Raw genomic sequence first — 13,623 nt, 5'->3', positions numbered from 1 at the left:
AATTGCTGGCTTATGGTCTAGCGCACGAGAGGGGGAGAACATTTTCAGTCCTGTGGTGTCCAATTGGAGAGAATGTACCCACCTCATTTAGGTGTGAGCATTTCAAATAAGTAAATTCATAATCTTCAAAACTGGAGTTCAAATGACTATGCTGTTGAGTTCTAATCTTCATCTAAGATTGAGAATTTGTGATTATTTTTATATTTTTCTGTTATAGTTGGTGCTGCAAGAAATACAATTTGAACTTTGTTTTCTGAATTTCTAAATATTTTGAAAAAATCATCCATATACAATTAGTTGTTCAAAGTATAGGTATCTTTTTTAAAGGCTTAGATCAATACTTCTCACTTGTTCTAAAGAAAGCTTAATATTCATTGGTAGCACATTCGAAGAGTAAGAAAGGATCATTCTCTCTCAACTCAAGTATTTTTAAATTTATACAATTGTACTCTTGAATATTACTCATTTATATTGCAAGGGATTCAAACAAAGGTAGTCACAAATGATAAGACCTCTAGAGGCTGATGAGCTAGACCCCATCTGTACTTTGTTAACACAAATTAAATAAAAAGAAAATGGAGATCACTGCCTAATTTACTCAGTATGTCTCTTTCCTACATGGATAAAATTAACTCATATTTCTATGTTAAAGAACTACTCATTGCTGTTGAATGATCAGATCATGTATTGTTCACAAAAGACCATCAAGCTTCCTGTGTAATAAATAATATTGAGATATGCTTGAAATGTTAGGAACAAGCAGAATGAGAGATAGCAGATACTAGATTCCTTCCTTCTTCGAGTCTTGGTTATGGCTACAGACAGGCCCTGCTGTGTGACTATCTGGAGGTTCTCCTTTGCAATGAGAATCACTGTGAGGCACATCTGGCACATTGTATGAAGATGAACTTTTATTTCAAGTCAACTTATTGAGTTGTTTGGGAGGATAGTAAATGAAGAAGTTGATCTGTTAGTATAGTGAAATCACATCCCACAATGAACATTTTCCTAAACGAGTTGTAATATGTTTTAACACTTCGGGTTCCCCTTAAAACAAAGTGAGACACAAGAAAATGCTGAGTCTATGTTTCAACAAGAGAAGACGCAGCTGAGCAGGATAAAGGAACCACGTGATAAAAATGCAGAATGGACTCAACACCCGGAAACCAGGATGGTGATTACAGACATAAAGGCCGCAGAAACTGGCTTGAGACAGGTAAAATAGCTGTGAGTAAAAGTTCATATTTATGAAGGTTTGATATTAGTTAGATCACATCAGTCTTGTGTGTTTTTAGATGAATACCTGTGACTAACAGAAAATGATGTGGAAAAAAGGGTATTACTCGCCAACTCATCACTATGAAAACATGAAGGCATGCAATTGCACAAACTTGAGACATGCACCTCATCACTTGATAGTGTGATCCACAGAGCACTGTGGACACCGTGTGTAGTCTATTGTTGACCTAAATGTTGTTATGCTATCCATTCTTGAGTTACTTAGAACAAAATGGTACCTCACTCTAAAGTTAAATTTGTTTGTGAATTATTAAACTTGGTAATGGTGTTCAGCATGTGTTTCTTGAGGGAAGGACTAAAAGGTCTCTGGGGTTTAGCAAACTGCCACCACGTAGAGAACCATTTAGTGTTTAGTGTTAGAACACGGGCTATCCGCATTTGGATCTGTAACGTATCTTGCTAGATCTTTTATAAAGTAACAGTTTTATCCATGCTTGTCTTTGCAGCTGCCTTTGCTCTTTGAAAACTTTATTTATTCATGTAGTTAAGTTATTTGTGTTGGGTATCTATCCTTGAACAGGTCACATTCCTTTGGTGTTTTGGGGTTTTGTTGCTGCTGTTTGGTTGGTTGGTTGGTTGGAGTTTTTTCTTTCTTTCTTTCTTTCTTTCTTTCTCTCTTTCTTTCTTTGGTTTTTCGAGACAGGGTTTCTCTGTGACTTTGGAGGCTGTCCTGGAACTTGCTCTGTAGACCAGGCTGGTCTCAAACTCACAGAGATCCGCCTGCCTCAGCCTCCCAAGTGTTGGGATTAAAGGCATGCGCCACCAACACCTGGCTGGTTTGTTAGTTTTTTGTTTTGTTTTGTTTTCAAGACAGAGTTTCTCTGTGTAGCCTTGGCTATCCTAGAACTCACTCTGTAGACCAGGTTGGGCTCACAGAGATCCACCTGCCTCTGCCTGCCTCCCGAGTGCTGGGATTAAAGGTGTACACTAACACCAAGTGCTGGGATTAAAGGTGTGTACTAACACCAAGTGCTGGGATTAAAGGTGTGCACTAACACCAAGTGCTGGGATTAAAGGTGTGCACTAACACCAAGTGCTGGGATTAAAGGTGTGCACTAACACCGCCTGCCCAGCTTTTGGTGCTTTCTTTTGAGGTTCTACTGTGCCACTTTCAAGGTGTGGGAGCTTACTCATCACTGAACCCTTAGTAAAACGATTCTCTAACAATCTTCTTTTTGAAGACCCAAAAGAGCCCAAACTGCCAGTTTCTCAAGAACAAAATCCCAGCAACTTATAAGATAGTGTTGGAGCAAATCATCTTTGCAATAAGATCTGATAGTAAGTAACTGCACAAAGCACAGAAGAGGTCTTAGATACTCAGACATTTTCCGATGTGTAAAATTTGTATCAAGGAAAAGGCAGAGAATTTGAGCCTTGTGTTTATGCATTTGATGTATATATCTGGGGAGAGGTAGTGGCAATGTTGGGTTGAGTGATTTATGCTCTCTATGCATAACCAAAGCAGGCTTTGAATTCCTGATCATCCTACTTCCATCGCCCAAGTTACTGTAATGTTCTTAATTTAGCTCTGCTTGTCTGTCTGCATGACATTCATAATAGGCCAATCCAAAGAAAAAGCTTTCAGTGTTTTCCATAGAAATAGGCCATTCTTATGATTTCAAACACATCTATGACAGTAGATATTCTAATTTGGGACAGTGGTTTGACCTCCTTCATGTTCTGTTGTGGAGATTTCTGTGCAATTTTAATATTGCGACCACTATGTAAGGAGGAGAAATAATGCCAGCAGAGACCCATTTTCCAAGAACATTCCCTCCATTTAAGAAGACTATGACTCGCCGGGCGTTGGTGGCACACGCCTTTAATCCCAGCACTTAGGAGGCAGAGGCAGGCGGATCTCTGTGAGTTCGAGGCCAGCCTGGTCTACAGAGCAAGTTCCAGGACAGCCTCCAAGACAATACAGAGAAACCCTGTCTCGAAAAAAAAAAAAGAAGACTATGACTCTATTCAATGTACACAGCCATTGAAAGTCAATATATTCCATAATATATATTCAGTAAATATTCTGTCATAATCCTCAGCCCTAGATCTATATATCTTATTTTATGAACTTCAAAATGCCTTGTGCCAAAATTCCAGTAGGGTTTTATTCAAAATGTTTTAGATTATTTTCAAATTGTTTTATTCTTACAGAATTTCATACATGAATAAATCTTTGATCATATTTACCTCTCCCTCCTTACTCCTCCTTGGTCCACCCCTGACCCCCCCAGTCTCTTCAGCTTCACATCCTCCTTTTTCAAAATTGCACACCAAGTCCACTTGGGCAGCCCATATGCTTGGGTGTGGGCTATGCACTGGAGTATGGCCAGCCCTTGAAGAAAATTGACTCTTCCTCCCCGAAAAGCCATGAACTCTCCATGTCCCCTCAGCTCAGGTTTGTGAGGCTCTGTCCGTGCTAGAACATTGCCTTACATTACCATACAGGCCTTGAAGAGACAACAGCTGCAAATGGGAACCCTGCACTTGCTGTCTGGTAAACCATCATCTGGACTGCAATAGTCTTCTCATATCCAGAAGACACTCACATCCAGAGGTCTTTCTGCATCTCTAACCCTTAAAAGCTTGCAAACCCCACTTCCACAGTGATCCCTGGGCCTTGCTGCTCGTGGGCGGTTGGAGTGCAGCATAGATGTCCCATTTGTGATTGAGGAATTCATTGATACTTATTCACTGCACTTAAACCAGTTGGGTTATGGCTTTTATAGAAACTTCTCTGATGAGGTCTGAGAGCTGCGCTAATCTATGGGTACAGAGATACAAACTTCAAGCCAGTTTGACACTGTGTCCATTTAGCAGAATAATAGTAGCAGGCTCACTCCTTGAGTCTATGACCTCTGAGTCATGCGTGTACTCCTGCAGAGAGCAGGCCTTAGAGTCAACCAGGAGGTAGTTGTTACACCATAACATTCATGCCGCTATTGCACCCATGGACGTATCTTGCCTCACAAGTCATTATTGTCGCTTACAGGGCTCGCAGCTGGGTAATCAGACTGCTGATAGATCTTTCCCACCGCAGTCTACATAACACCTTCATATGTACATGAATTGTCATGTGGGTGCTGGAAACTAAAGCTCCTCTGCAAAAGGATTTAAGTAATTTAATAATTTAACTTTCACTTGTTTATCTTTTTAATTGTCCAGATGTTACTTGTTTATTTTCTGTGACCTCATATGTGTGTTTATCTCTCTTCTGACTGAAGCATTCCTCCAAGTAGCCTCTGTAGATCTGTCTTAGTGCTCATAAATTCCTTTAATCTCTTTTTAACATGAAAAGTTTTTATTTCTGCTTCATTTTTCAAAATAGTTTTGCTGGGCGGAGGTTTTGGTCTTTCCGAACTTGGAATGTGTCTTTCCAAACACTTCTGTCTTTCAATTTTTCTGCCAAATAGTCAACTGCTATTCTGATGGACTTGCCTTCATAAATTACTCTTGGAGTTTTCAATACCTCCTTTTAATACCCCCTTTTTATTCTATGTTTTAACTATAATATGCCTTGGGGAGTTTCTCTTATAGTCCTGTCTATTCGACATATTGAAGGCCTGTTATACTTGGGTGGACAACTCTTTCTAGGTTTGAGAAATTTTCTTCTATAACTTTATTGAAAATATCTTCTACATCTTCACTAGTGTATTCTTCTGACTTTATGCCCATAATTATAATGCTGTTGCCATGTCACAAAGTTCTCCCTCCCATGTTTGATTTTTTTTTAATTTCTCATTGGCCTTTACTGAGTAATCCAATTCCTCTACTTTGTCTCCCAGTCCTGATACACTGGTTTCACATGATTCATCCTGTTATAGACTTCCCATTGACCATCATTTTTTTAAATTTCAGGACAATTTAAGTCTGGATTTCTTCAGCAATTATCCTTATTGGATGGAATTAATTTTCATATTTTGAATTGAGTTCTTATTGAATGGAATTAATTTTCATATTTTGAATTGAGTTCTGCGCTCATTCAGGTCTTTGTTCTTCTCTTAGAGTATATTCCTCTCTTCTATGAGTTGTTTGTTCTTCTCTTAGAGTATATTCCTCTCTTCTATGAGTTGTTTGTTCTTCTCTTAGAGTATATTCCTCTCTTCTATGAGTTGTTTGTTCTTCTCTTAGAGTATATTCCTCTCTTCTATGAGTTGTTTGAAGACAGTTTTAATAGTTCTCTTGACTTCTTTGTCCAGAAGATCTGTCCAGCTGTTCTCACTGGAGTTCATTACTACAGAATTAGTATTGTGGGAGGGACCATATTGTGGTAACTTTTTGTGTCACTTTTATCTCTACATTGGGGCTTGTACATCTGAAGTAGTTTATTAGCTGAGTCTTTTTGTGAGTTGATTACTGTCTTCAGTAATTTTGTGGTGTTTACTTAGACTTTTTTCTAAAAAAAAAAACACCTTTATTCTTTTAGTGTAGACATGGAAAGGTGTTCCAGAGAGTACTGAGTTGTAAAGGGATGGGAACATTTTCTTTTGTGGAACTGGCATTGAGGACTGCAGTTCCCAGTCCTAGTTTCCTTTTGAGAGTCTACTACTGTCTGCCTGAACAGACACTATCCAAGTGTCAGCCTACTCCTACCTAGTTCTCTCCTCCACAGCCTCTGGTGTGGCTGCCTTGATGCCTTACCTTGAGTCACCTCTGGTCTTACACAGAGAACCACTTTCACTGGCACACTAACTGTGTGAAATACCAGATTTCATTAGAACATAGAATATAATCAAAATACTAATACTAATAGCAAATATTGAATGCAATTGTACAGTTTATATGTACACTGCTTCATGATTAGTCTAATAACCCTGATGTGACAGTGTGGTAGGCACTGTTGTACTAGCTCCATCTAACAGGGTATGGACAAATCGGTTTACTCAAGCTGACACCACACCTAAATGACTGGGCTGGGACCCAGACCCCCATGGCGCTGGGAGAATCGTCTCTCATTTTATCTCATTTTGCTTCATTTGGATTGTTTTGTGTTTGTGATCTTTAGCTTGTTTATTTTGATTTCTGTTTTTGTATCTTGGCTTTTTGTTGTTTGGTTTGTTTTAAGGAAAGAGAAAAAAAGAACAAGTTGGGTGGGTAAAGAGGGGGGAGATGGCCGGGTGTTGGTGGTGCATGTCTTTAATCCCAGCACTTGGGAGACAGAGGCAGGCAGAGCTCTGTGAGTTCAAAACCAGCCTGGTCTACAAGAGCTAAATCCAGGACGGCCTCCAAAGCCACAGAGAAACCCTGTCTCAAAAAAAAAAAAAACTGAAAAGTAAAAAGAGGGGGGAGATTCTAGAAGGAAATGAATGAGGAGATGTCATATGAAAAAATAATGTTTTTCAATTTCTTAAAAAGCTTAAAGAAAAAGATTGCATACCTAGAATCTTTGAAGGCCACAAAGTAGGAACGTAAAATTTAAATAGTTATCTCAAACTATAGTAAAAAAAAATAGCATCTATTAAATAATGTCTTAAAACATCTAGTTTTCACAAAGTATCACTGGCATATATATCACTGTGATCATTCTCATATATATTCATTCAAATATATGTGTTTTGAAGTATTTCTAGAAATTCAAACATGCGCATTTCCACCTTTTACCAGTTCTATCAATTTGTGTATCCAATAACACATGCCTCAGTGTTAGAGTAAATATTGGTTAATTTTCTGTAGAGAGAAGATAGTATTATTTTAGGTATGGTGGAAAGTCAGTTAATTCTACAGTTACAGAACAAAAGTTCCCATAGACAATATCCAGGTGAAGGGGCACAGTCGTGTTCTCACAAAATTCTGGCATGAAATGGGTAAAGGGCAGACTGAATGATGCTAACAACTTCCTTTTTCATTGCTCATTTTAGTTGCAAGGACCACAGGGTCAATGCTCACAGACAGTATGGAGTTCTGAGAAGACACAAGCTATCTTACAAAGGTATGGAGCAGCACACAGAGTACCATGAGCTTTGTAAAAAAGAGCAGTGTAGAATAGAAAATCTACCAGTTGTGAGAATGAATACCCTTTTGGGAAGCCAGGAAACTCTTTCAAAATTAAGATTGTTGAAATGCGTTATTAACATCTTAGATGTAGTTCAGTTGGACAGAGCTTGACCTGTGTGTACCAAGTGAAGGTTTCTTCCCAAACTCTACAAAAAATAATGTGTAAATTTTACACTATTATGCATATTACCCACAAAACAAAGCAGAAAGAAAATGAAATGTGCTTTTCAAACATTAACAATGAAATTATTCTTTTAGATTTAGTTCAGAAATTGTGATGCTTTCCCACTCTTTTATTTATTATTAGAAACCAGCTTGCTTCACATGTCAATCCCAGCTCCTTCTCCCTCCCCTCCTCCCAGTCCCCCACCAGTCCCACCCTATCCCCCTCCACTCCCCAGGGAGGATAGGCCTTCCATGGGGATGTTCAAGTCTGTCATATCATCCTGGGCAGGGCTTAGGTCCTCCTCCATGTGTCCAGGTTGAGAGAGCATCTTTCCATGTGGAATGTGGAATGTGCACTCTTCCCGCCGACTGCCTGGGTCCCACAGATATCTCAGCCCCCAAATAATACGCAAAACACTATATTAATTATGAAGCTGTTGGCTGTTTGCTTGGTTTCTTATCAGCTAGCTCTGACTTAGTTATTAACCCATAACTGCTAGTCTGAGTGTTTCCATGTGGTCTTCTCTTACCAGAGAAAAGGGTCTGGACCTCTTACTCCTCTAGAGTCCTACGTGGTGACTGACTGTGCCTCTGTTTCCCAGAATCCTCCTCGACTCCTAGCCCCACCTATCTTGCTTCCCTATTGGCCAACAGTGCTTTATTTAATCAGCCAATAAGACAACATATACACAGAAGGACTTCCCCCATCATCAGTGGGCTTCCCAAGTCCATTCGTACGCCAGGGATAAATACTGATCTTGCTAGAGTAATAAGATAACAAAAGGAGATCAAGGGGCTACAAATTGGAAAGGAAGAAGTCAAACTTTCACTATTTGCAGATGATATGATAGTCTACGTAAGTGACCTGGAGAATTCTACCAGGGAACTCCTACAGCTGATAAACACCTTCAACAAAGTGGCAGGATACAAAATTAACTCAAAAAAATCAGTAGTCCTACTATATATAGACAATAAATGTGCTGAGAAAGAAATCAGAGAAGCTTCACCACAAACAACATAAAATATCTTGGGGTGATAATGTTTTTAAAGGGTATATTTGAATCATTGTCAAATATATTTTAGGCTTGAAGTTCGAATTTCCAAATTAAAAATCACACTGAAAGAGCGATCAGCAATAATTGAGCAGATTCAGAACCAACTGCTGCATGGAGGTTTGGTGAGTCTTCTTTCCTTGTGCCATTCTAGAACTGTTTCCCCTTGTGCTGTTTGATGTCAGTCGTAGGTGCCGCAGTAGAGAGAGTAGCTCTCCAAGATGCTAAGCCTTCGTTTCCCAAAGGAGCAGAGGGGTTCAGCCTTCTTGGAAAAGACTGGCACCAGAAAGCTCATTCCGGTTACTTTATTCAAACATATACAAGGTTAATTGGGGCTGGGAAAGGTTCCAACTACTGAAGTCATGTTGCTCTTGCTACCCATGAGAGCAGGCAACCCACACAAGTCTCAGTCCCTTTTGAGTGAGGCAGCCATAATCAAATGTAAGAGCTCCAGGTCTGCCAGGAGGGCCTTAGGACCAAGGTCAGTGTGGCTGCAAGCTCTCATGCAGCACCAAGTGCAGACTCTCCAGAGAAACAGCGTCTCTCCCAGCTTTAAACAGTTTCAGAACAATTTCTCCACATCTACTGATTAAACCAGACATAGCAAAGGTTTTACTGAAGCATTTCACTCAAAGCCAGACACAAAGTCTTTACTTTACTCATCATTACAGTTATATGGGAATATTTTAGGATATATGAAAAGTGCCGTTGATAAAAGTATTTCCTGTGTTTGGGCATAGTGGCAGATACCTTTAATCCCAGCACTTAGGAGGCCAAGATAGATGGATCTCTGTAAGTTCTAGACCAAGGGCTACATAGCTGGGAGTGTGTGTATGTGTGTGTGTGTATGTGTGTGTGTGCCTGTCTGTCTGTGTGTCTGTCTGTGCCCGTGTGTCTGTGACTGTGTCTGTGTGTCTGTCTCTGTATTTCTCATTCATAATGCTACTACTTTTTTAACCAGTAGTGGACATCCTCTTGATTTTATAGAAGTTCATTGAAATGATAGCAATAAGGGACTTTGGTAGCAAGATTTTACTAAACAAGCAGCTTATAAGTTGGCTCAGGGGTTGAGAGCATGAAGTGTCCTTGTAGAGGAGCAGAGTTCAGTTCCCAGCACACACATCAGGAGGCTCACAACCACCTGCAAGTCCAGCTCCAGAGGATCTGATGTTCTCTTCTGACTTCTGTGGGTACCTGTACACACATACACGTAAATGAAAAGAAATCCTTTTTTAAAATTAAGAATTCACCAGGCATGATGGTGAACACCTTTAATTCAAGTATTTGGGAAGCAAGAGGTAGGTGGAACTCTGAGTTCAAGGCTAGCCTGATCTACATAGTAAGTTCCAGGATAACCATGGCTACACAGAGAAACCTTGTCTTAAAAACATGTTTTACTAAATAGGATTCTTACAAAATGAATGTTTTATAATTTTGTATTATAACTAATACTGTATCTTAGATATATTACGATATATAACATAATGCTTTAGGACACATTTTGTTTCTCCATTGGTTGATTAATAGACTTGTGGACCATTTGTACCTCATGACTGCTGTGGAAAGGTTGCTGTAGACGTAGTGTACAGCTGCCGTTGCCACTGGGAAGGTTATTTGGTCTAGAGTTCAAATCTGTTACCAGAACCCTTTGGTGAAGTTTTAAGGATGGGTAAATTGTAACTTCCATTTCTAATTCAGAACAGATACTTGGGGCTAAAGAGGACCCAGCTGTTGAGAGCACTTGTTGCTCTTACAGAGGACCCAGGTTCAGTTCCCAGCACCCACATGGTGCCACCCAACCATCCTTAACTCCAGTTCCTAGGGATCTCTGATGCTCTCTTCTGACCTCCACAGAACCCAGGCATGCATGTGCATCAAATAAATAAGTATTGAGAAATTGTTTTTGAAGAATGGCTATTTTGTCATTATACAGACATTTCCACCAAGGAAAGTTTTTCTCTGTTTTGGCTTTTATGTGTGTTTGTTTGTTTGTTTGTTTGTTTGTTTTTCAAAAAGAAAAGCAATGCCATTGAATGCATAAAGGAAATGTTTTGTATAATGGGATGCTATAGAACTGAAGATCCAGAAATTGTTTATTCACCTGTGTCCATCAGCTTTCCAAAACCAGAGTCCTCTGCTTTGCATCATTGCGGCTGTGCTGGGGAGTCGCTGTCCAATGCCTCCCCCCCCAGTGTAAGGCCAGTGTCTACAGAAAAGCTCAATGGCCGAAGCTGTGTGGCTGTCACAGGAGGGGATCACAAGCACAGAAGTGTGGTGATTCCCCCGCAGGCTTTACAGCAGGCAGGGAAAAAAATGATTCAGGAAGAGACAAGAATGAAACTTGACTCAGCCAGATTTTATTGTAATCAGTGCTGGACCAGGACTTCTGGAGTCTGGCTCAGATCATGTTACTTTGGCCATATTTAAGCACAACACAATTTTGGAAAAAAAGTATTCACATAACAACTAACTCAGTCCCAAGTGCACAACAATTTAAAGACATGTTTATCTTGAGATGCCTTACAAAGTAAATCTGGCTTCTTTTACAGAATGGGTACCATTGACTCAGGGATAGTGCCCAAGATTTAGGGTCTAGGGAATTTGACCAAGGTAGACATCATGCCTGTGGGAATCAGGATTGGCCTGAACCTAAGATAGCATAGAAGTCACTTAGACTGTTGTAAAACACAAGTAACATCACTTATAAAGATGGGTTTATGTCCTAGAAACATGCTCAAGATTTAGGGGGAAAGGTCTTGGATAAGTAAAAACATAAATTCTGCGCGATAAGGCAAAGCCTGTCTCATCAGACAGCAAAGGTTCACCAAGTTGTAGATAGACTCCAGGAAGAGCAGCTTCGCACCTCATTGCTTTGAGTAGGTGAGCCGTGTTTAATCCCCTAGCTTCTCCGGGGCTTGTCTGTGTGCAAAGGCTCTTTACTCTCCATCTGGAAGCTCAGCAGGGATGAGGCAGGAAGAGGAACCAAAGCAGGAGTGGGGAGGGGGTCCAAAGAAGCTTCCCAGTGGAGCCCACTTCCAAATCCACAGAGAGAAACTCCTGTCCTGCCCAGAGAAAACGGAATGCATCCTCCCTCTCAGAGAAAGCCATCGATAGTCTAGGGTTCCACTTCAGTGATGGACAATGAAGGCTCTGCTACTCCCAGACAGAACAGAATTCTCCAGTTCCTTCACTGCCTTTCCAGATTTGACCATCACATGATTACAGTGTGAACCCCCACCTGGAGACAGGACATGGCTGCCTCCTGTAACCTGTTACCTCTCAAAAGCAGGCGCTGTGCAGGTCCACTGTAGGTGTTTGCACAGAAACCAGAACTCTGTCTTCCACATCATGAAGAGCACTGAAAAGCAATTCTAGATTTCTAGAAATTGATTCCACTTTATTTCAATACTGTCCACCTATGTTGAAGAGTCTTCTGCGTATGAGAATGCCAAAGACATCCTCTCACTAAATGTCCTACAGAAATGTATTGAATTGAAATAGCAAAGCTTGAGAGTTGTATAGTAGGATTCCAAACCTATTTGGCGGATTCAAAAAGAATGAGATGGGCTAGACAGAAGGCTTAGAGGTTAAAAGCACTTGGTGCTCTAGCAGAGGACCCAGTTTCCATTCCCAACACCCACGCGATGGCTCAAAACTGCCAGCAAATCCAGTTGTCGGGCATCGGATGCCCTCCTGGCCGCCATGGACACAAGGCATGCACAGAGTACACATATATGCATGCAGGCAAAATATTTGTGCACATAAAATAAATCTTTTAAAAAGAGGTATATTTTCTAGATTTCCCCAAAAATGAATAAGGAATAAGGCATAGAAATAATAGCCACTTTGAGGTCTCCTCTGACTCAAAAAATAAATACGAGGTTTTTCTTATTCCCCAGCTCTATCAGCAGTCACTAATTTCTCCAAACTGTCCTCAATATATCAGAGATCACCAGAGCTGAGATATTTCACAGATACAATTTTATAGTTTTGTGCAAAGCATCTGGGGTAGGTGAAAAATGGAACTCTAGCTCATCCAAGCTTCCATCAATATAGTTGAGTTTCCATTTAAAAGGGAATTTTAGGACAATATTTACCCAAAGTTGTCAGTGTAGCAAAGGAGAAGAGAAAGGACTGATGACACTTGCATGAAAATGTCTACTATTTAAAAAGAGAAACAAGACAAAAATTCTGGACAACAGCTCCACATTGCCAGAGTTTGAAAAGTGTGGTTTTCAAAGCAGCACCAATCAAAATCTACAGGAAATACACACCTTGAGCATCTCCAATGGAATCCATGCAGTAATGGATGATGGGTGGTAATGCATGAGGACTGAGCGAGAAGGAGGATATCGATGAAAGGATGACCTCAGTAATGGGCCGAGACTGGAACTGTGGATTAGATGACCTAAGGAAACCTCGAGGAACTCTGTAGGGAATGGGTGACTTACTCAGAGAAAGAACAGCGGGGCTTCTGCATTCAAGCTGACGATGGAGTAGTAAGTATGGGCGTGCCTAGAGTCTGCTCATGAGACATAAAACACGATGAGGACTCCAAAATGTCCTTGGCACCCTGTATTTTGTTCATGAATTTGTAGGATTAAATCCTAGATTTTAAGAGGTTGAAGAGGTGGCTCGGCATGCATTTCTCTGGCAGAGGACCAGGCTCCATTCCCAGCACCCACATGGTGGCTCACAGCTATCTGTAACTCCAGTTCAGGGGGACCGATGCCCTCTTCTGGCCTCCATGGGCACCAGGTAGGTACACATACATGCATGCAGGTTCTCACACATGCACATAAGATAAATCTTTTTTTTTTTTTTGGTTTTTCGAGACAGGGTTTCTCTGTGGCTTTGGAGGCTGTCCTGGAACTAGCTCTTGTAGACCAGGCTGGCCTCGAACTCACAGAGATCCGCCTGCCTCTGCCTCCCAAGTGCTGGGATTAAAGGCGTGCGCCACCAACGCCCGGCAAGATAAATCATTTTTAACATCAGATTTTAAGCTAATAGAAGGTGCTGGGTGATGAAAAGAGCTTTTTAGATGGGCTGTGTACTAAGGATATTGGAGCCCACTGGGAGGGCTTCATCAGGTCGGAAGGGGGTCCAGAAGAAT

General features: G+C 40.7%; 1 protein-coding gene across 1 annotated transcript in view; it reads left to right on the top strand.

Moving 5' to 3' along the window:
* Nucleotides 1-13,623, top strand: part of LOC101838290 (ankyrin repeat domain-containing protein 30A-like) — a 120,181-nt gene that overhangs the window by 94,189 nt on the left and 12,369 nt on the right. The window contains exons 18-20 of the mRNA XM_040746629.1: nt 1,060-1,216; nt 7,158-7,228; nt 8,542-8,635. Coding sequence (XP_040602563.1) covers nt 1,060-1,216; nt 7,158-7,228; nt 8,542-8,635 — 322 coding nt within the window. The remainder of the gene's footprint in view (nt 1-1,059; nt 1,217-7,157; nt 7,229-8,541; nt 8,636-13,623) is intronic.

Source organism: Mesocricetus auratus, unplaced genomic scaffold, assembly GCF_017639785.1.
Source record: "Mesocricetus auratus isolate SY011 unplaced genomic scaffold, BCM_Maur_2.0 Super-Scaffold_100006, whole genome shotgun sequence".
Classification (NCBI taxonomy): domain Eukaryota; kingdom Metazoa; phylum Chordata; class Mammalia; order Rodentia; family Cricetidae; genus Mesocricetus; species Mesocricetus auratus.
This window is presented reverse-complemented; position numbering and strand designations above follow the sequence as displayed.